Source organism: Pholcus phalangioides, unplaced genomic scaffold (assembly GCF_987345545.1).
Source record: "Pholcus phalangioides strain wild (caught in Gottingen) unplaced genomic scaffold, Ppha-v1.0 ptg000010l_1, whole genome shotgun sequence".
Taxonomy (NCBI): domain Eukaryota; kingdom Metazoa; phylum Arthropoda; class Arachnida; order Araneae; family Pholcidae; genus Pholcus; species Pholcus phalangioides.
This window is the reverse complement of record NW_028301603.1, coordinates 27,725,875-27,749,535: the sequence shown is the minus strand read 5'-3', so window position 1 is coordinate 27,749,535 and position 23,661 is coordinate 27,725,875. Positions and strand designations below refer to the sequence as shown.

The following is a 23,661-nucleotide window of genomic DNA, read 5'->3' as shown; positions in this document are numbered from 1 at the left end:
TTCACATTTACAAAGTTTATTCTTTCACCCCCCTCACGCTGAGTTTCATGCCTTTTCATGTTTTCTCGAGTTTCATTTTACTTTTACCTGTCATTTACAATAAAACTCCTGTTTTGTTGGAACAAAAAAACTCTTTCTGCAGAAAATGGAATACAAAACGTTTTGGTACTTACCTAACAACAACATTAGTGCATACTACAAATTCAGGCTTGGAACTCCATTGGTGATATGAAATGTAATAACGAGTCTGTAGCCAAATCCATTGCTGACCTTTCGTCAGGAAACGATAATAGCATGACGTTCCCTCACCAGTTTGCATCACTTATTAAAAAATAGAATTAGTGATTTCACTGCTGATATCGACTTGTGGAAATTCACATATGTTTGAATATTAAGACAATATTGGCATTCTAGTACCATAAAAAACATCATTAATACACATTTTTATTCAAGAAATTAATTGCACCAATGTTTATAAAGAACTGTTTTTCGAGCTAAGAAGCTGCTAAGTTTGAAATTTTCGATTCCTCAATTCCATAATGATTTGAGAAATTCTCAAGTCTTGATTGGCATTATCGACTTTGTGTTTGCTAAGATACAAGTCTTGAAATGATGGGAGAATAACATTTGTCTTGCTATTGCTACCTGTATTTTATGGGTTGGCTCAGAACAGTGTTTCCCAAAGTGGGCAGTATCACCCCCTGGTGAGCAATGGAGTGGTCCAGGAGGCAATAGAAGCTACGGTTATAACATAGGAATCTATGGGCTTGTTTGATTTGGGGGCGGTGAGAGAAAAAAAATCTATGAAGAAGGGGAGATGGAACAGAAAAGTTTGAAAAACTAAGGCTCAGAATATCTCGACCTGTTCTGCTGCAACTGGTTGGTAGAACCAGGGTTGGGTTTTTGACATGACAAGCATCAGAGAAACTGATTTAAACTGTCAAAAACCTAAATGAATGCTTTTGGATAGTATTTTGAACATGATAGGTTGATAACATTATGAGAAACTTGCTTTTTTACATATTAAAATGTTTATTTTTAAACACTAATTTATTTCAATAATTAAAACAAAATATTAATTATAATTTGCAATTTTGGAATTTTTCAACAAACAATCTAAAACAGATAATTTATAATTTTATGGTCAATTTTATCTAAACTACTGATTACCTGTGTTGAATTTACTAAGTGAAATAGAGCTGTTTATTCAAAATATGAGTGATAGGAGATCATAGAGGGTTAAGTTTTTGACCTTAAAAACTTACTCAGTATTTAAAACAGTCAGAAACTTATTGTCAATGCTGTCATTCTTGCATTTGCACTAAGATTAAGTTATGGGAACTTTACTTTTCTTAAGCATCATATGTAATCAGCACTATTAAATTAAAAGACATTTTAGTCCTACAATTCAGTATTTTTATTGCTAGCTGTATTCTAATGTTATGCATAATAAGGGTATAATTTTAAGTATCAGTGATTATCTAGATAATTTAATAATAACAGTAATCAACGTTACATAAATGAATTAAAAGTTTTTAAATACCTATCTGTTATAAAAAGAGTACAGCAGATAGTTTATATCAATACACACATATAAGCAGTTGAAGAAATTTTGGAAGGTTGAGAATCCTCTTGAAGAATATCAAATAGTTCCATAGTTTTTCCTTCAGCTTTTATGTTATACCCTATTTAAACTATATATTTTACATGAAAAAATACACATATATTGTCCAAAATAATTCAGAGCAGAAAAGTAAGAGCAGAAAATTATTTTACAATCATATTAAGTGCTTATTCTTTGTATATGACAGTGACTTTAAATAATACACGAAATGAATGTGTGTATTTTCAACGGGAATTTTATATTGAAAAGCGATATTTAAGGTTTTTGATGTGACAGTTTAATCTGTTGAAAACTGTAAGGTTCAGGAGAAAAGGGGTTGGAAAAAGGCAGAGGAGAAACAGGAGTCGCAAGAGAGAGAAACGAGAACGAGTTGAGACATTCGAAAAAGAGAAGGAGTGTAAAAGTTTGTACCGAAGAGACAGGACGGTTTCATTGGAGGTGTTGGATAATAAATTAAATAAAGTGTTGTTTTCTTCTTTTGGGAGTGTAGAATCCAGTTATTTTGTCCTGGAATCGTAGTGGAGGTACAGCCGAGGACCTACGACCGATAAGAAGTCGGGGGAAAGTTTACTAAAACCCACCAATCCGGGGTAGAATTAAGTTATTCGTTAGAATTATACTTGATTGACGTACACCGTAAAAATGCACTCCAGGTGGAGGAAGGAAAATTTGTGTTCATATGGAGCAAGAACATGATTCAATGTTTATAATGCGGCTTCCAGGGGGCGGCATAAGCAAGGGTGCAAGGGGTGTGATGCACCCGGGTGGTAGCTTAGGCTTGTGTTTAGACACACAAGTTTTTAAATAATAAAAATTCACAAGACATCAGTGCTGTCACTCTTTTGAACCATACTTTGACCATGAAGATGTTGAAAAAACGTGAGGGAACAGACAGGTCTTGGGGCCGTAGTACCAGAAACAAGAATGGACTCTATCACAAGGAGCAATTATGCATTTTGGTTCCCCCACCCAGTGATTTTTCAGGAATGATCAAATAAAGGCAAATAAAGAATTCTGGTTCTCACTTTTCCAGGGCTTGGAGCCCCAGAGCTCCTTCTCACTTCTCTAGTTTCTGTCCTTAGAGCTTTGGAGAAGGTAGTTTGACGTCAAGAATGTTCAACTGTATGTTGGAGATTTTTGAGATTAATTTAAAAAATTCAATCCCAAAAGGAAGGAAAATATGATGGCTCATCAGTAAGAGCTGTAATGTATAAAAAGTTTGTCAGGTATAATTAAGAGAGGTAAATAACTCTGAACCAAAAAGTGGAACAATTTCTTCAAAAGCGGGACGTATGGTCAAGTGCATTTTGTTGGGTGAACAATTGTATGCAGCTTTGGGCAGATAAGAAATCAGGTTTATCCCACAGTTCTCTAGGCTAAAGCCCTTTCAGCTACCCACCAGAATCGTCTTTAGTGGTGGCACATGAAGCTTTGCACCCAGGCAGCAGGTGAGCTGCCCCTGGCTGCTTAAAATAGATGATGACCAATATGGATATGAGCATTATTTTTTTAGCAATGTCACGGCTTATTGTTATCATGATAATAGCAATTATCTAATGCTCATTGAAAGTCTTTTATTTTTAATGAAACATAATTATTCCTTTGCAGTTTTGAAAGAGAGGTTCTCATGGTAAAGTACATTTTCTTCTCAACATTTCCCCAACATTAGTATCACCAGGATGTGTCTAAGTTACTGGATACTGAATTTGAAGATTAATTTCCAGCCACAATTCAATATTTGACAGGCATATATTCAGTAACACAACTTAGACACCTCCTGATGATTACTACCTACCATCGATGTTGAGGAAAACATTCAGAAGAAAATTAATTTGTACTAACAATGGCCTTCTGCCCAGGGAACCTATCCTTTGATTGACACCAGCTGCAAAAACTTGACAAATTTATCAGTTACTTTCATTTAGATGTCATCTAGATCAGAATCATGATGGAAAGCTATGCATTGCTAAGTAGGCTGTAGACATTTGAAATGAAAAAAATATATATCCCCCCCCCCCCACTTCACAAGAGCTTTGATTGAAAGTGAATTGGATAAAATGCAAAGTTTTCAGTTTTCACAAACACTGAGCAATTTATTAATCAATGTATATAAAATTGATCTTCTGTGTTTGTGTGTCTGTCTGTATGTATGCTCTCTATGCAAATCTACAATTTTAGCTCTATCATCGCCAAATTTTGCATATATACCAAACGGGACAAGACTTGAACGATAGCTTACTTTAAAAGTTTGTCAGAGCTGGGTAAATGCCCGAAATGGACCAAAAACTGTCTAGCAACAACGATTTCTGGGCCTCAACAATCACTTTCAAAATGTTTACTTTGGTTTGGTTATCCATGCAATAACGTTGATTTAAACTTTTTATTTACATCTTCTGAAGCACGAAAATGAAAATTAATGTCTTTTAATATCTAACTGCATCAGTTCATATAGTTAAGGATGTTTTAAAATTAGTTATGGGCCCATAAAGCGACAGGTATTATAGCTGGTAGTTATATAATTTAGCAGATGATTATTCATACATTTCTAAAAAAAATAATAAATAGATAATAAAAAAATTACAGATCAAAATGAATGCATATAACAAACTATTATCTATACACTAAACCAGTGATGGGCAAACTACGGCCTGCATAAAAGTTCTATCCAGATTTTAAAACAATATTATGATATGTATATATATATTTTAAAAGTTGTATATTGAGCTATATAATAAATTATATTAGCCTGCCCAAACTTTCCCCTTTTTTATTTTGCTCCTAAAAAAAGTTTGACCATCACTGCACTAGACATTTAATTCAAATTTGCTTACATACATAATTTATGGCCAGATGCAACATTTTCTAAATCATCCATGTGATAGTAATCATAACCAGATGTTCCCAGAACTTCAAATGGTAAATATCCAATAATAGGAGGAGCCCTAGTGAACAAAATGAAAAGGGAGCAGAAAGTCTTAGGCTACCAAAAAACCAAATTTTAAGCAATATAGAAACTTCTTTCCAACGACAAAACACTTTTTATCAATAAAAATAGACCTTCAAAGTAACCGATATATCTCTGTAAAGATTTTTTTACACCACTTTTTATTTCCCCGAAGTTCCAATCGCATGCTTGAACACGCTGTAAATAAACTACAACAAAAAAATCAGGTCAATAATATATATATATATGTGTATGTGTAAACAAGATTCAACTGTTTCTTCGGATTCAAAATGAATGCTATGATGTCAAATACAGTCAAAATTGGTTAATTCGAAGTTCAAAGTCACTGGAAAATTGTTGGAATTGTCCAATTAATCTATCCTGGATTCATAAAATGACTACAAATTGTGCAACTCAATCATTAATATCAACATAGGATAATAATTATCAATTATTAAAAGTTTATCATCAGTTGTACACAACTGTTTTCCAAATTTTAATCTATAATTATATTAATTTATTTTAGCTGCTACATTATTCCACTGTTCTGTACAATTAGCATCGCAGCAGAATTTCTTAACCATGCTCAAAGTCTGATTTACAGAAACAATTCATGATCACCTATTATGAAACTGTTTCTAAATTTTGCTTATCATTCTCATATTGTCAAGGAAATTTTATTAATGCATGCTTCCATTAACGCATTACAATTTTCACTTTCCAATCCTTCCCATACTCTTAATGATGACCGTAAGATTCAGATTTCGAATGGTACACCTTGATCCATAGGTTCAACAACATAATCGGTATCAAACAGCACACATTCTCGTTGCAGTCCTGCTGAACAGTGTTAAAAAGGGCATTAAATTATCAAAGAAAGAACAGAGAAGAACAGAATATCAATTCTTTTTTTTTTGTTTTTGAAAATTTGTTGTTTACCATCTTGGTCAAATAAAACAGTCTGACTTCTTGCAGAATTTTTCAAACTGAATTTGCTCATACAAAATCATTATTTTTGTTCACTACAAGAGACATATTATTTAAAACATTAGAAAAAATTTCAAATTAAACAAGAAATTTTAACATTAAATTAGATAGAAAACTCGGGGAGTTTGTAAAAGTTTGAATTATAAAAAATTCAAATCAACCATGTTCGAATTAGCCAAGTTTTACTGTATACTAGGGATAGGACGAATAGTGATTTGACCGAATAACCAAATACTCTGCTAATATTTTGGCGGAATACCGAATATTTGGCAGCCGAATATCAATTTTCTTAAAATTCATCACAATTATAAATAAAATTTGTGTTTTTAATTGAAAATGAAATTATCAGTTATTTTAAATGATTGATATTGAGTTTTAATTATGCAATTTATTATTTAAATGAATATTAAAAAACTGGTAATTCAGGGTTTTCTCTTGCCAAGAATCAAATTTAACAAAAAATCTATTGTATTTTTAATATTACTTACAGAATCATTTTTTTTAACACTTGTTACAATTTTACATCTAATTAAGAGAAAATGTCAACCGATAGTTACGACTTATTTTCTTATTTTTCCCTTCTTTAGATGTTCTTTGCACCTTTTGCCTTTTTCAGTAGTTCCATACATATCTTGTCTAGGTACTAAATCTTTCAGTAAGTGAACTTGTGTAATTCATAGTCACTTCCATTTTTTATTGCAGTAGGATTCTATTTTTATTTTCATGTTTTACTTATCCTAGAAATTCCCCTGACATAACCTTTTCACAGGAAATTATATGCACCCCACAAAATAAAATATAATCAGTAAATTTTAAATTTATGGGAAAAATTCCAATTAACATAATTTTTTAAAATTAGTTTGATGACAGATTTATACACATATTTGGTCAAATACCTAAGCATTATTTGGCCAAACCAAATATTCAGCAAATAGGCTGAATACAAAATAGCAGCGAATATTCGTTTCATCTCTACTGAATACAAAAAGCATTTTTGAAAAGAAAGTTTTCCTTTTCAACAAAATCTTACTGAAGTTTCATATCAATCTAAGTGAGAGTTTTTATTAAAAAATTCATTAAAATGAAATAATAGCAATCTGTGCAACATATTCACCTAATATAAATAATTATAATAGAAAATAAGGTAAGATAATTTCCTCAAAAGTTGAATAAAATCAAGCATTAGTGACTTAACATTTCATTTGATCAATAATGTTTTACATTATAATTTCCTTGCATGCATTTCAATCCAATGATAAGTGAAAATTGAAATCATATAGTGACTATAAGAGAAATATTTATATTTAAAAAATGAAAGGGGTTGCATAAAAATAATGAATTAAAATATAAAGGCGCACCACCTGTTATTTCTTTCACCCTCAGAGCCAAAAAAAAAAATCAGGGCCAGTCCATCTTATTATTATATTTTTTTTTGAAAGGAAATTGATGATGGTTGAGTAAACGATTATTAACTGAACACATACAAATTGTGCAATCTTATGTACAACAAAAATATCAAATATCTGATAAGACCAGTTCACAAATGAAAGAAAATTCAACTTCAAAAATCACATAAATTCATGGCCTATACCAGATAAAATGAAAATATTTTTGATTAAAAAAAAGTAGAGCATAAATATATATATATTCATAATAAATTTATGTGAATATATATATGCATATAAATTTTTATCTAACGATAGAAGTTTTAAATTAAAGATGGACACAGCATTTAAAAAAAATACTGAAAAACTCCTAATTTTTTTTTTCAATTTTTGAAATTACAGGCAATAAGGTGAAAGACACAAAGAATAAATATATATATTGGAAATAATTTTAGAGAATTTTTGCAACTGTATTGTAGTGTGTATATTTAAAATATGTTATGGTGCTATACTAAATGAAAAAAAAAAAACCCTTGTACAATATATATTGTCTTCATCCAAACACCATCTAATTCTTTGGAGGAAAAAAAATTCCTGACAAATGAAGAGAAGATTCACCTATAAAATATGCATTCAATTTTTCACTTTTAAAATAACCAATATTACATCTTCAGCAATTATTTTAAAATTAATGGCACATTTGATACAAGAAATACTACTTTAAATGAGAAAAAAAAATGGCACAATATACCTTGCAAATAAAACTAATTTGCCATTTGCTTCACCTGGTACCTAAAGACAATATTTTTTTATATACACACCATTTCTTGGAATAAGATTTCCAGTGCTTATTCTTTGCAAAATGTAATTTCAAAGCTTACAGCATATTAATTTTTGTTTTTGTAAAGCCTAAAAAGTAATTATATGAAGAAGTACTTAAAAGTAACCAGAATTTCTTTTTTACAATTTTTTATTCAAATTTTTGACAAAAATTCTTCTGATACAAATACAATCACAACGGCCATGACAGGCAAAATGCCCAACAAAGTGTCTCAAAAAAGATGCCCATAAAAATATGGATGTCAAATATATATAACCAAAATACAGAAACCCAACATAAAAGCATATATGTATCACGAAAGAAAAACAAATAATTAATACTATATAATACCCTGCCCATAAAAAGATTATGGTTGTCTTATTCTAAGTATGTGTAGCTTCTCCATTTATCCCACTATGTTTATCATACTTTTTTTTAAATGTGTCAATTGTGTTAGAATTCATGAGACCCAGAGGTAAGCAATTCAATTTATTAACAACTTTATAAGAGAAAAACTCACAACAACCTGGAATTGCCTTTTCTTTTTCCAATTGATACTAGTGTCCCCCTTGTTGAAGTAGTTGAGTGACAGTATATTAATAATTCATAATCTATCCCATTGAAAATTTTGAACACTTTAATCATACCCCCCCCCCCAACACCTATGTTCCTCCAATGTAAATATATTCAATTCCCTTGAAAACACTCTACATTAGAGCTAATACACTTGTGTAGTCTTTTCTTACATTGTTCAAAACATTTTTGAAATTCATCTGTTGTGATGCTGGACAACACCTCCATCATTTTTGTTTTCATCTCATCCATGTTGGCAAAATGTTCATTTCAGGTCCCTCTTCATCCGTAGGAATAAAGAAAAGTCACAAAGCTAATCAAGTCTGGGTGCTGCACAGGGGTCATACTGTTCCTTGTTAACAATTGGTGCAGTGTGAAATATGGCATTGTCGGGATGCAGTTGCCATCTCTCACAAATTGGGTCTTTTCTTTGCACACTGTTGTGCAATCTTCTTAGCAGCTAACTTGTAAAAAGTATCCATACCTTTGAATTTTACCCGTAGCATCATTCTCGTAAGCTGTTTCTAACATCCCAACAGTTTCTGCTGCTTTTCCCGAGCAAGAAGCAAAACTTCACAGCCCTGCACTGCTCACGTAAGCCTGCCATGACCAAGAACGAGGAACAGACTGAATAGCTTCCACAAAAAAATTCACAGATACCAAACACAACCTTCCCAAGCAATGCCACTTGGTGCACACTCAGGAGGAGTGGTTTTATGCTTATCTAGTTGGAGAACTGAAAATAACAGATGTTCTTCTTACTGCAAGGCAATTCTGCTTATTTTTGGTAAATGTAAATTTTGAGTACGCCCCATACCTCTCTAATACTTTTAATTGAAAGGCAGTTTATTTTATTCTGTAACCTAATGATTTTTCCAGATGCAATTCATTTCACTGATCCACAATAGAAATGCACATCTTTTTTTCAAGAAGAAGGCTCCCTTCTGATTGTGAACAAGTCCCTCCCTCTATATTTTCTTATTATACATTCAACCTTAAATTCACCATATTTCTATTCTTGTGTGATGAAAAATCCTGCATTTCAGTATTTGTCCGCAATTTATCATCTCATTATGGCAAAATCTGGTATTTGCTGTACAGCAAAGCCAAAGCAAGGATTTACTAATATTTAGGCTTTAACGGTAACACATACACAGATGTGTCTCTTATTCCAAGAATTATGACATACATATAATTGTGTCTTCACATAATCAATACAAACAAAAATGAAATAAATAATCAAGAGGAAAAAAAACCAAAGAAACAAAAATAAGAAGCAAACAAAACTTTAAAAAAACATGACATTAGTTGACATGAGACATACACAAGTGAAAACATATTACATCATTGATTGATTAGATTTTATGGGCATTTTAGTAATTTAATTATTCAGACCTGATTTACTGGGAAAGACAAAATACAACAGAACTTAGATTATCAGACCCTTACTTTTCTGAAACACTCTGTTATATTTATCACTAATTTATTGTACAATACTGTTTAGCTAAAGCCTATAAAATTAGAGAATGTGCTGATACAAATACAGTTTTAAATTGTTCATGAATTTAACAATTCTGGAAGATTTAACATTAGTAAATGAATATTATTAATTTGTCATTAGTACAATCAACTATTGTTTGAGGAAAAAAAACAGTTCATAGATGTAAATATAGGGTCATGGGATTCCAACTGATATTTCATGAAATCCCAGGGTTCAATAAGAGGGAACTCGATGAAATTTACTTACAGAGGTCTAACTGTATATGCAAACAAATAATGTGATACATTTTAAAATGAGTGTAAACACTGCATCTGAAATGAACTTCAGCTATTCCAATGAACTGATGTGAATGAGCATTCATTCCAGAAACTGAAAAGATTTCTCACGAGTCAAAATGAGTTTGCAAAAACAGAAAATGAAATAAAATATAAAAAAAACAAGAAAAAAAAATCAAATCATAGCAGACCAAATAATTGCAAATTTTAAAAAAATATATGGCATCGCAGATACAATTTGATTGTTTGCCCTTAGTGTATCAGCAAGGACTCATACATTTCAATCAAAATTCTGCATAATAACTATAAGTTAATAAAAATAAGCATAATTGTAAAATTTTGAACCTTTCAAATAAATATGTAAATTTAAAACAGTAATAATATTGGATTATAATTGCAATTTTTAGTCTCGGCCATTTTTGAAGTGTTTTCAACAACTGACACCTCACAGAGGAAAAAATAAATAGAACATAATGCTTGAGAAAAAAAGAGTTATATATATATATATATTCAAAAATATAATCCAGAAAACTCTCGCTTCTCAACCATCATCGATTTGATCCTTTTCATAGTTTAAGAGATTTTTTTTTTAATGTCAGTGAAGAAGAACACAAACTGTTTTACCTACCACAAAATCTGCTACACTAGTAGACTAGATGGATTGGCCCCATTAATGAATTAAATTTTCCTTCCAAGAAGCCTTTATTATTCACAATCTTTGGAAAAACACCAAAAGCCCTGAAGTAGCAATGAGAAATGCCACTGTTAGGTTCATCATGCACCATGGCTGATTATGATACAGTAATAAGATATGTTAGTATAGTGCATACGTTTATAAGGTAATAAATATGCATATTTAATGCCAAAATAATGAATAAATCTACAAAAATAAAAAATTGTATCATTCACTCGTGTCATAAATAGATCTTTCCAAAATTAAAAATTATTTTAAAGTTGGTTTAAAAAGATTTAGTACATGTATATGCACATGTCAAGTTCCAGTCAAGAGGTACCTAAACAAATGTTGTGTAATGCATGTTGTACGAAGCATGGTACAAGTAGAAAATAGTGCCTGATTCAAAAAGTTAAAAAAAAAAAAAACTAGGCCTATATGATTTTTCTTTTACAACTGATAAAAAAATGTGCACAGTGAAACTCCTCTTGATGATCTCTCACCCTGTGATCACTCCTCTTTTAAAGACAAGTAATAATTAAGTTTTATTTTAAAAGATTCAATAGTAATCTCCTTTTTATGGCCATCATATTTGTACTGACAAATTTCTTTGTCCCACTGGGGGTCTGAAAAAGAGAAGTTTTCTTGTATATTAAAACAACAATTTGTTCAAGGGTTGAATGTTAGACTGAGCATGTTAACAATTTCTTTCATTGCATCTATTTTCACTTTGAACTGACTCTGGCTCTCTCTCTCTACATATTTTCTCAACACACATTTAAGGCTTTTTGTCTTTGATGGGTGAAATTATGAGACTAATGTGGTCTAAAACTATAGAAAAGTTTTCTTGTTTCCATGGTTCTTATAAATAAGTTGTTGACTGCATTTATTGCACTGTGATGAGTTCTCGATGAAATTAGCTTCAAATGTAGACATAACTCCCTGATAAAATAAAAGTTGAAATTTTATACTACCAAGGCAGTTTGAAAATTATTTTTGTAGTTAGGTTTCTATAACTTGAGAATCGAAGCATTTATAAACTTGCATAGATATCCAATAATTCTTGAACAATGTTAGAACAAACCATGCTATGTAGGGGATTTTCTTCTATCCTCAAGCATATGTTGATGAAATGCTATGCTATGTGAGATTATCTGAACATATTGTTGTTGAGCCCTATTCACTTTTTGTGTTCTTATATCTCAACAATTACTAGGAGATATTTTATAAATTGAAACATATTTAACAAAGGTACTGAAATATTTTGACAAGAAAAATAAATTTTTTGTCAGATTAATAAATGGATAACTTATATTCATATAGTTGATGAACATTACCTTATCCTCTGGCTCTTAAACTAAAACCGTTTATAATCTTTGCCCACCAAAACAATGCAGTATATGGCAACACCTATTCAAACTAGCTATTGCGACAAAATGCCAATGAAAGAAGTAGTACGCTTGACCAGCTTGCCCATAAAACTATTCTAGTTATTGAAAGAATTATATATTTATGTATACATATAGTAACAATGAAATATCTATATATGTAATATGCATATTTAATGATATATACGTAGCTCTGCATGAAATGAAATATCAAAAAGCCTATATTCAAACTGCAATTAAAACAGTCTGACTACAAGAAATCCAAAAGCTGACTAGCATATCTGATCATGTGGTGGCCTTGTATGAAAAAATAATCAGCTATATTTAATTATAGCATACTACTGTCAGAAGTTATTATTAATTTCATATTTGAGTAATTTCCCTATCAAAAGAAATTGTAAATAAACTGTAAAGGATTTTTTTTTCCAAATTCTGCACTGGTTGACTTTCTAAACACTCAAAATCAATGAGTTCATCAAAACAGTTAAAGTAGTGAGAGTTATCAAAGAATTAAAACTTCTTTTTACTTGACTTTTTAACATTATGAGAACTATAAATTCATCATATTCAAAAATATAATGTTGAATTCATTTATTCATCTTAAGTATATAAATTCAATTAAGTAGAATAACAATTTATATATACAGTCGGTCCCCGTATTCGCGGGGGTTACGTTCCGAGGGTGACCGTGAATAACCGAAACCATAGGTTTTTCTTTGTATATCTTGTTTACTAAATATCACAAGAAAGAGCAGGGTGACGCAGAGGTAGAAGGAAATGTAAAAGAGGGTGCAGTGATTGTTGGCGATGTTTTCTGAAAGAACATTGTGATTTTTCTGTTTGCCGTGACTTCTTCATATCATCAAGTATGTTGGAATATGTTGACAAGGCTTTCTCTACTAATTTTTCTACATGTGAAGAACGTAAAATATAGGATCTATGTTATGAAAATAATCTATTGCTGATTTGAGCTTGCGAAGCCCTTCTGCTATGTTACTTGTGGTGAACTTGTCTTCGACATCTCTATCTTGATCTTCTTCATCTTTTATCTGGTATCGCTTCAGTTTCAGAACCAGTCAGATGCATTAATTCGTCCTTTGTCAATCCAGTATCAAAAGAACTTTGAATGGCACGTATTCACTTCCAAGGTACCTCCTAACTTCCGGAACGAAACACCGTCTAAACCAATCCAGGAAAAGTGTTTTCGTAGTCTAAGCCTTTTCATTGTTCGTCCAAAATACTCTGGGAGCTTTGATTTACCCTTTCCCTTCAATGCTCGCGGATTCGCAGATTTGAAAATGATGGTAGGCTTTATCATGTACCCATATGCATTTGCGCAAAACAACAACATAGTAAGTCTATCTCAACTTTCCTTAAAACCATGAGTTTGCTTTTTTTTCTCTTGCATTTTCTTCCAAAATAGTGTAGTTTCATCAGCATTAAAAACCTGCTGAGATGCACATAACCCTTCTCTTCAATACTCTTCTACAGGTCTGGAAATTTTCTAGCTGCCTCCTGGTCAGCAGAGGCTTGACCGCCAGTAACTTTTACATTGCGTGATCCGAATCGTTTCTTAAACCTATGAAACCAACCTTAACTTGCATAAAATTCTGATGAAATAGATGTTTCACCAGCCCATTCCTTATAGAAGAGTAAAATTTTCTGCTTTTTCTGTTATAATATTACAATCAATTGGAATACCTTTTTGTAGCAATCTTGTACTAACAAAAAAATAGCATTTTCTGTACGAGAAACACATAGATCCTGTAGGCACTGCATAGTTTCGACTGCCACGGGTGCAGCTACAGCTGAATAAATTTCAGATTCCTTTTCCTTGATATATCTCACCTAGATTTGTTGATTCCGTAATGGCGGACCACAGCAGTTATTGACTTACTTTTGTCAAGTATAGTCAATACTATATCCAATTTTTCTCTTATCAAGTTTTCACTTTTATTTCCTTTTCAAAGTATTATCAGTAGCACTAGAACGAGCCATCCATCCTAAACAAGCACAACTCAAATTTTGTAACACGTGAATAACGATTGCTGAGTGTTGTAAAAAAAAAAATTCAATAAAGGAAAAAAAAACTGCGAATACAGGGGGCCGACTGTATATAAAAGACTAGGTAACTTTTTTTTTCATAATGAAAAAACTTCTTTTCAAATTAAAAATATTACTTTCAGAAATTTTAACAAAAATGAAATGCAATTTTTAATACTTAAAAAAAATTAAAAATAAATAAAAGCGTACACACACACATGAATTTATAATTCAATGGAATGAGTTTTAGAAAGTAAATTTCTTTTGAAACATTATATTTATGAAAAACTCACATACCTGTGATCCAAAAACAAAAATGTCCACTCCAAACTGTGGCGCGAAGTGAATTCATTTTTCGGTTCATCAGCTAGATTGACTACACGAAGCAACTGAGGTGTTTGTAATCTTGCCATGGCAACAATGCATATAGGCCACTCCAGAGCAGCGGAAGACAGAGGTGAACAGATGCTGCTGCAACTGTTGCTATCACATTCCATGTTGCAAAATGCTGGACCTATGTATCATGTGAATTTTCAACAAGAAATTAGAAAAAATAGTTTTTTTCTATCTTCAGATATTTCTTAACCATTCAAGTGGTTACGAGGGCATTTGCCATCGCTGCCATACGTAACGGTGGTACCTTCAATGGCATTTGCCATCACAAAGACTTTTTTCGGTCTTTTTCACCAGTCAAGTGGTTACGACGGCAATTGCCGTCGCTGCCATACTTAATGGTGGTGCCTACGACGGCATTTGCAGACGCACAGACTTTTCAGTCTTCACATAGGTATGAAGAAATTATTTGTCATACATGTGCTGCCATCTGTACAGCCATCCTTCTACTTTATTATCTCATCATTAGATGGAGTTGAACAATTATATTTCAAGGTCTGAGATTATTATTACTATTATCTTTGTCATGTTTTGTAAAGCTGCATTCCCATCGCTTTTTTTTAAATTTCCAATTCTCTTGGAGGATGCATCTGTTTTATTACTCGTATATCTTTTAGCAAAGGTTCAACTACTATGGTTCCACATAAATCCATCAACAGCATTTCTTTCAGTCACAGGACATTATGACCCCCCTTTTGGAGTGTCATATTATGTCTTGACACATTCAAGCTATAAAAAAACATGCTATAAAAAAAATATTTAAATATTTCAAACTTCCAAGAAAAGGAAAAAAGGGAAAACGCACACACATCTTAAAAAAAAGAGTGGGCACTGCGGGTAATGCTCGGAGAAATTAATTGGACAGTTGACTGGTTAAACGAAGGTAAAGTATTTTTCTCATTAAAAAACTATGTGCGATCATACTTTTTAGTAAATGGATCTTCTACACAAGGTCACATGTGGCCAACCAAACTTTCTGCTATGGAGCACCAGCCATTTTGAAAATGTAAAAAATTAACTGATTTAACTTAATGGTAATTAATATAGCTGTATAAACACATGATTAGTAAGCATGGTGATTCATAGGCTTCATTGAAAATTTCAATGTTTCCCAAACTGTGAATAGTGACTCCATAAGACTCTCCTGCCCGTCTTTTTAAATAAGGGAAAAAATTTCAGTTCAAACATGAACAAACTAATTTATTAGCATGATGAATCAAAAAAATTTAACAAAAGTTTCAAAATAAGAAACTGATACAGTGACCATAATTTTATTTCATATGCACTAGCATTGAAAATTTGATCTTTGTTCACATTAAAATGAAGCGAATGAATGAATTTAGGAAACCAATTTATCAACCAAAACTGATCATATTAACAATCAAATAAACAAAACAGAAATAATTAATTCATAAAATAAAGTTCTACCTTCTAAAGATGATGATGAAGAGGGCGAAGGCCAATGGTGGAAAGTCCCAGTAAATCGCACCATTTCATATGATTTGACTCCTTTTGAAAAAATTGGTCCCCTGGTCATATGCACTAGCATTGAAAAACATGAGTCTGTAAAACAAAAATATGCATATATGATTTTGTCATTCTATTTAAAATCTATTTAATTATGAAATTATTATGTCAGGAGGGAGCAAAAGAATTATGCTGAGTACTTTCAAAATTTCATACAAAAATACAGTGAAACTCTTATAAGATGGCCAATCAGCGTTTCGCAAAAAAGTGGCCATCTGCAGGGGGTGGTGAGACAAAAAACAACAGGAAAAACACATTTCAGGGTGAATGTCAAAATAACTATTTTCCCAAAAAAAATCTTATGCTCAATTTATTTACAATGCCCAAAAAACAGATACATATACTGTGAAACCTCGCTAAAACGATACTAGATGTAGCAATAAATCTCTGCAATGGTATTTTCTAAAATCTTGTTTGGAATAACCTATAACCTGTGATTTTAAACTTCTCTTGACACAATGTGATATCCTTTACTGTTTTAAACCCATCCATACCAATATTTTTTAGAAGGGTTTTGAAACCGTTTTACAACGTTTATCTTTTTTCTTTTTTCACTCAAAATATCCTTCAGTATATTTTCGAACTCATTTCTCAAATGTTTCAGTTCTTCCGACCACGTCTAATAATATCAATATTGGTCATCACCTAATCATCAAAAGTGTTCGGTATTGCTACTTTTTGTGTGATACACCAGAGAGTATTGTGATAAACCCCTTTACAGGGACAATACATCTAGGTGAATATATCAAGTTATCACTGTTTTTTATTTTAAAACCTAAATGAATTCAATTAGTAAAATACCAGATCATCTGATCAATTCCTTCATCTGTATTATTGGGGATCTGTTCTTTCTTTATAGCAAGTTCATGGTTCACATGCTCTTTCCTCACATTTCTTTTACTCTCTCACTGTTGTTCCACTGAATCTCTGCGTGCTAAAAAGAGTAGAAAGTATCCGAAAAGCCAATACACTTCCACATTCTTTGCCTAGTCAGTAAAGATCACAGGTTGTTTCCTTTACTCTGTCAAAGGGAAGTTGGCCGGGGAATAGAGGTGGCAGCCTATGGAAGTTTCACTCTAACTGCAGTGATGCACCACAATGAAATTATCTCCCAATAGAGTAGTGCTTTTTTTTGTTGTTTTTTTTTTATGTGCAATGAAAATTTTGTATAGATATTATATGGATGGCATTGTTTGCAATTTAATATTATTAGTGTCACAGATTAGTGTCAATAAAAAAGTTCTGCAGTAGACTCTGTCTCATCTAGAACAAAGGAGCCTGAACTTTGAATATGAGGAAATATCTTTATAGAGCTATATAAGGCTAAAATAATAGGCTTTAAAGCTGAGGTTGACAGGTTTTTGATGGTTTAAACTGTCATCTCAAAAACCTCAAATATTGTATTTTGATATAAAAATTCCCATTGGAAATACACATGTTAATTGCATATAATGTTTAAAATGACTATGTTGTACAAAGAATAAATACTTAATATGATTGTAAAATAATTTTCTACTCTCTACAGAATTATTTTGAACAATATGCAGTCGATGCTCTGTATAACGACCCCTTTCGTCCCATCAAAAACAGGGCTGTATCTAAACGTGCAAAACAATGATTTGGATATCAAGTCCTGCCAGCTCTGCTTTGACTGAAAATACTCTCTAAAACTCTGGATTTATACAACCTGAGCGAAGAAATTTTAGGTGAGAATAAATGAATTTAATCAGTGTATCAACAGGTGTTGCACGAGAATTATATGGAATAAAATTTTAGGCAAATATCAAAACAGATCTTTTTTTCTCAGTAATTATAATTCAAAATATAAAACACTTTAGTCTGCATAAAAGTAAGTGTTTTATTATTTAAAATATCTATCAAGTTAAAAAAAACATTTGACAACATTGACGATAAGTTTTTGACTGTTTTAATACTGAGTGGGTTTCTGAAGTCAAAAATCGGACCCTGTGATCTCCTACCACACATATTTTGAATAAACATCTCTATTTCACTCAGTAAATTGAACACAGGTAATCAATAATTTAGATGAAATTGACTATAAAATTATATGTTATTCGTTCTAGATTCTTTGTGTGTCAAAAAATTCAAGATTACAAATTATAATTAATATTTTGTTTTAATTATTGTAATAAATAAATATTTAAAAATAAAACATTTTAATATGTAAAAAAGTAAGTTTTTAATAATATTATATACCTATTGTGTTCAAAAAACATTATCTAAACGCATTCATTTAGGTTTTTGATGGTTTAAACCAGTTTTTGACATCAAAAACCCAACCCTGTTTAAAGCTAATAAAAGGCTGAACACTGAAGAATTTTTAATATAATTTTGTTATTTATAAAGCTTTGAATTTAACGTAGCTAATAAATTATTTGCCCTATTTCTTTGGTCACTGACCTTAAATACACCCTCAATGCCAGCAAATAAATTGCATATTACCAGCAGTAAATTGCATATGCAAAAAATTATTTTGGTTGTTCTGGATATGGGAGGTTCTACTCTATAAATATATGAAATTCACTTACATGAGTTTGCAGTACTTCAAGTTTTGCAAGTAAATTATAAATGTTCCATGAGCAAGCCTTTAGTCACACAGCAGATACTAATGGGTATATCTGCTGAGACCCAGTTTCTCTGAGTCAAGAAACTGATCCAGTTTCAATGCATGAATTGAAACATGGGATCACAGCCAATGTTCTTATAACTCATGTAAGTAATTTTCAAACCTCTGCAACATTTATTTTTTCATGAAATGTCTATATCTGTTGTGCCAAGCACTTATTGTTACCTATTGAATGGGAAAAAAAACTTTCACACAATACTTTTGCACCAAATCATTAATTTGCAACTCTTAAGAGCCCACCTGTTTACATTGTTTTCTATGAGTTTTGGACAAATGTCTGCTCTTCAAAGAAATATAAATAAATTTTTGATAAAATTTTAACAAATAAATACACACAAAAAAGATGAGAAAAATCCAAAACAAATATTTTTTAGTAATAAATAAGATAAAAATATAAAAATGATGCAATTTTGTTTAAAAAAGACACTATGAATATATTATCATAAAAATATTATTCAACACTGTACTAGATAACATAGATAACAAACATCATCAACATTTCTTTTGAACAAAACTAAGGAAAGTCACATTCAGGAAAAAGTGTTCTCTCATTGATATTCAAGTTTTTTTATTTTATGCATAACATCTATTTCAACTTTGAATTATTAAATACTTTTCTATCAATTTGAACACTGATACTCACCTTTGGAAGGAGTATTTTCAGAAGAATTGATTACTTTGTACAAAGGAGAGCGATCACATTCATAGACCATATCAAATACTGATGAAGGAATATCACTCTAAAGAAGAAGAAAAAACTCTGAAAAACCAGCTTTGTATAAATTGATTTGATGGTGTGTGCCATTTAGAGTGCCAGAAATACAGAAAAGTATAAATTAGAATTTTTTATTCATAAAAAAAGTGCTGAAATTACCAGTAAATTAAGTTATTAATTGTCATGCCAATACTACAACTAGATAACTTGATTTTAGATATTTTGAGAAAAACATGTTTAAAGACTGAATGCATTGCATATTTAACATGATATTACATGAAAACAAACAAAAAACTTTGCTTAGACATGTGTTACAGATCTTCCTAGTTGTAGCATTTCAATATGCTACACACACACAACTAAGAAGCTAACTACTACATACTAATAAGTGTCATTTTTTGTACTTAAATAAAAATCATAAATTTTCAAGTTATCGAGTTGTAGCAACTGAGATGACGATATGTGAGGAAAAAGTCCATTGAAAGGTAAAATAAGTACAGCAGACTCTTGATAATCCGGCTGTGCACTGGTCTGGCCCATCGAGTGATCCAGCATTTTTAAGTGGGTTCTCTTTGAGCATAGAAGAGGAAAACTCACTGCATCTCTGAGCACAGAAGTATATAGTATCGAAACAAGCTTTTACAAAAAAAAAACTTCCTGCAATCCGGCACACTCTAGTCTTATATATGCCAGATTAGCGAGAGTCTACTGTAATGCCTCTATGACTATCTATCCTCCTAATGAGCTTATGTACCAATTAAATATGGAACTAGATTGTTGTTTCACTTTTTGAATAGGGTTTTTAGTGCATTCTCAAAATACTGTTTGACTTAGATCATTCTGATTGAAGCAAATAATCCAAATAATGTTTACAATTTTAAATGTTACAGAGACAGCAAAAAATCTGTCTCTCTTGTAATTTCAACCTTGTGTGTTTGATTCGATGAACATCCATGATTTGTTTGGATGATGTGTGATGTAACAGATGTAAGCGTTTGTAAAAAGCGTGTTTGTACATCGCATCCTCTATGGTTCACGGATAGCGTGCGTAACCTTTATCTTGAAAAGAACAGAGCATTCACAGATTATAAAAGTGGGCGAGGTGACCTATCATTGTTTACTGATAAAAGAAGAGCGTTGAATAAAGCCATAAGGGATAGTAAAGAATAAAGCCATAAGGGATAGTAAAAAGGAAGTTGAATCTAGGTTGGCCGATAACATTGGCTCTGATCCAAAATCATTTTTTTGATACATCAATAATGGATGTAAGGGGACAGTTGGCTCCCCCTCGATAGGAGACTCTGGGTTAGAGAGCAATGTCGACATGTGTAGTGCTTTCAATGACTTTTTCGTGTCTGTTTATAATGGAGATAATGATATTTGATATACGGGTTGCATGGGGTAATAAAACCCTCAACGATATTCTAGTAGAAGACGTGGAGGTCATAAATCTTCTAAGAAATGCATGTACAAGTAAAGCACCAGGACCAGATGATATCTACCCCCAGGGTCCTCAGGGACAGTGCTAATGAATTGTTGGGGCCAGTCATGAACACTATCTACCAATAAGTATTTGGATACCTATGCAAATGACGATATCTGCGGTTCTGAGATACGTCACGCCCTCCGCCGGTATATATCGTGTAGGAAACAACACCGGCATTAGTCCCATGCAAGATGCCGCACAGTTCGGAGCTCTCTGATTTCGAGAAAGGTATAATTATCGGGTATCACAAAAATGACCGATCCTTAAGGGACATATCTAGCGAGCTGAAGTGCGCAAAATCGACCGTGGCCTATGTGATTAAGAAGTGGAAGGTGAGCTGTGATTGTCGGAATTTGCCCCGAGTCGGCAGGCCAACGAAACTGGGAGATAGAGACGACGGGTGCTGTCCAGAGAAATTCGGAAGAACCGCACCCAACCGATGGCCCTCATCCGCGAGGAGTTTTAACAGGCATCTGGGAGTATTGTTTCAATGAATACCATCCGTAAGGAAGCACATCTGATTGGTTTTCATGGTCATGCTACTGCCCATAAGCCTTTGATCACAAAGTCCAACCGCGTTGCTCGGTTAATGTGGTGCAAAGCACATCAAAATTGGACCGTAGATCAGTGGAAATGGGTTCTTTGGAGTGACGAATCAAGGTTCACCCTCTACCGTTCGGATGGCAGGGTCTGGGTCTGGCGTCTGCCTGGAGAACATCTCCTGCCAGAATGCATTGTGCCAACAGTCAAGTTCGGCGGAGGTGGAATTATGGTCTGGGGGTGTTTCTCCTGGTATGGACTGGGACCCTTGGTCCCCATTCATGGTAAGCTCAACGCCGATGCCTACTGCACTATTTTGGATGACAATGTGCATCCTACGTTGTGGCAGTTTTACGGGGTGGACCCCTGTTACTTCCAGGACGACAATGCCAGCTGTCATACTGCGAGGTTAACCAAGGCTTGGTATGGTGCCAATGGGGTTCACCGAATGGACTGGCCTGCCCAGAGCCCAGACCTGAACCCTATCGAGAACCTCTGGGACGAGTTGGAGCGCAGAATTAAGAGGTGCCCTACCCATCCAAAATCGGTGAAGGAACTGACATGTCTTCTCCAAGCCGAGTGGAAGAAAATACCACTAGCCGTTACACAAGGACTTGAGGAAAGTATGCCCCGGAGGGTTCACGCTGTAATTGCCTCTCGTGGAGGCTCTACCAACTATTGATTTTGAATAAAGTTAGTTTTTCTTTTCTATCACAGGTGTCCAAATACTTATTGGTAGATAATGTATACAGGAGTAGTGTTGCTGAGGGGATCGTCCCAACGGATTGGAAACTTGCTAATGTTGTTCCAATATTTATGAAGGGTAGTAGAGAAGCGGTGTCCAATTATCGTCCAGTGAGTTTGATGAGTTCCCTCTTGAAAATTTTGGAAATTATCATCAAAAGGCAGTTTGTGAAGTGGATAGACGAGAATAATGAGAATAATAATAACTTATTGTCGGATAATCAGCATGGGTTCGGGAAGGGGAATGCATGTGTAACTAACCTCCTTTGCTTCTATGATCACATGACTAAGGCTTTGGGTAAGAGCAAAAATGTAGACGTTGTTTACATTGATTTCCAGAAAGCATTCGATCGGGTCCAACATGGTAAACTCTTGAAGCGTTTACACGAGAATGGAATTGGGGGCAACTTGCTGAATTGGATAGAATCGTGGTTAAGAGTCACAACGACTTATGGTGAACAGGGAATTCTCTGGTTGGACAGACGTCACAAGTGGAGTTCCTCAAGGAAGTGTCCTTGGCAGCATACTTTTTTCACTTTTTATCGATAAACTCGATCAGGATATCGATGGGATTACTAGCAAATTCACAGATGATGTGAAATTAATGGGGATAATCGGGAATTAAATGATAGTAAGTTGCTCCAGACCAACTTAAACAGGACTGCAGCATGGGCAAATGAATGGAACATGACGTTTAGCGTTGATAAGTGCATGGTCGCTCATTTTGTTTCGAACAACCCATGGTTCTCTTACAAGTTGAATGGTGTCACTATTACGGATGCAACTAGGGTCACCAATTTGGGAATTCTCATTGAAGAGCGGCTTAGGTTTTCTGAACATTGTTCAGTGGTGGTCAAAAAATCGAATAGAATGCTCAGTCTCATTTTCAAAAAGGTCTCTTCACGTTTTCCTAAAGTCATTCTTCCACTTTTTCGAGGCTTAGTTCGTTCTGGACTGGAGTATGATGTAAGGTTTTGGAGACCATACCTACAGAGGGACATAGACTTGGTTGAAGGGGGTGCAGAGAAGAGCTACGTGTGTGCTTATTGGCACACAGGGCTTGAGTTATGATGAGACTTCATTTTTTGAATATGTTTACATTGGATGAACGCAGGTGTCGAGGAGATATGATCGAAGTGTTCAAAATTTTTAATGGGATGGATAGGATGGACCATGAACTTTTAGTACACCGCCAATCGACTGCTTTTACAAGGGGACACCAGTATCGATTGGTGAGGGACAATGCAAGGTTATGGTGTCGCAGGGAATTTTTCTCTAATAGGGTTGTTAATAAATGGAACAGCTTACCCCTGGAGGTAGTAAATTGTAATACAATTGACACGTTTAAAAAGAAATACGATAAACATGTTGGGGTAAATCGAGAAGCTATCCATAC

General features: G+C 33.1%; 1 protein-coding gene across 3 annotated transcripts in view; it reads right to left on the bottom strand.

Annotated features, from left to right (window-relative positions):
• Clk (circadian locomoter output cycles kaput protein Clock) overlaps positions 1-23,661 on the bottom strand; it is a 42,963-nt gene that overhangs the window by 8,172 nt on the left and 11,130 nt on the right. For all 3 annotated transcript variants that reach the window (XM_089237993.1, XM_089237994.1, XM_089237995.1), the window contains 5 exons: positions 19,424-19,520; positions 16,035-16,169; positions 14,511-14,727; positions 4,460-4,566; positions 174-321 (listed from right to left, as the gene is read on the bottom strand). In XM_089237993.1, coding sequence (XP_089094119.1) covers positions 174-321; positions 4,460-4,566; positions 14,511-14,727; positions 16,035-16,169; positions 19,424-19,520 — 704 coding nt within the window. The remainder of the gene's footprint in view (positions 1-173; positions 322-4,459; positions 4,567-14,510; positions 14,728-16,034; positions 16,170-19,423; positions 19,521-23,661) is intronic.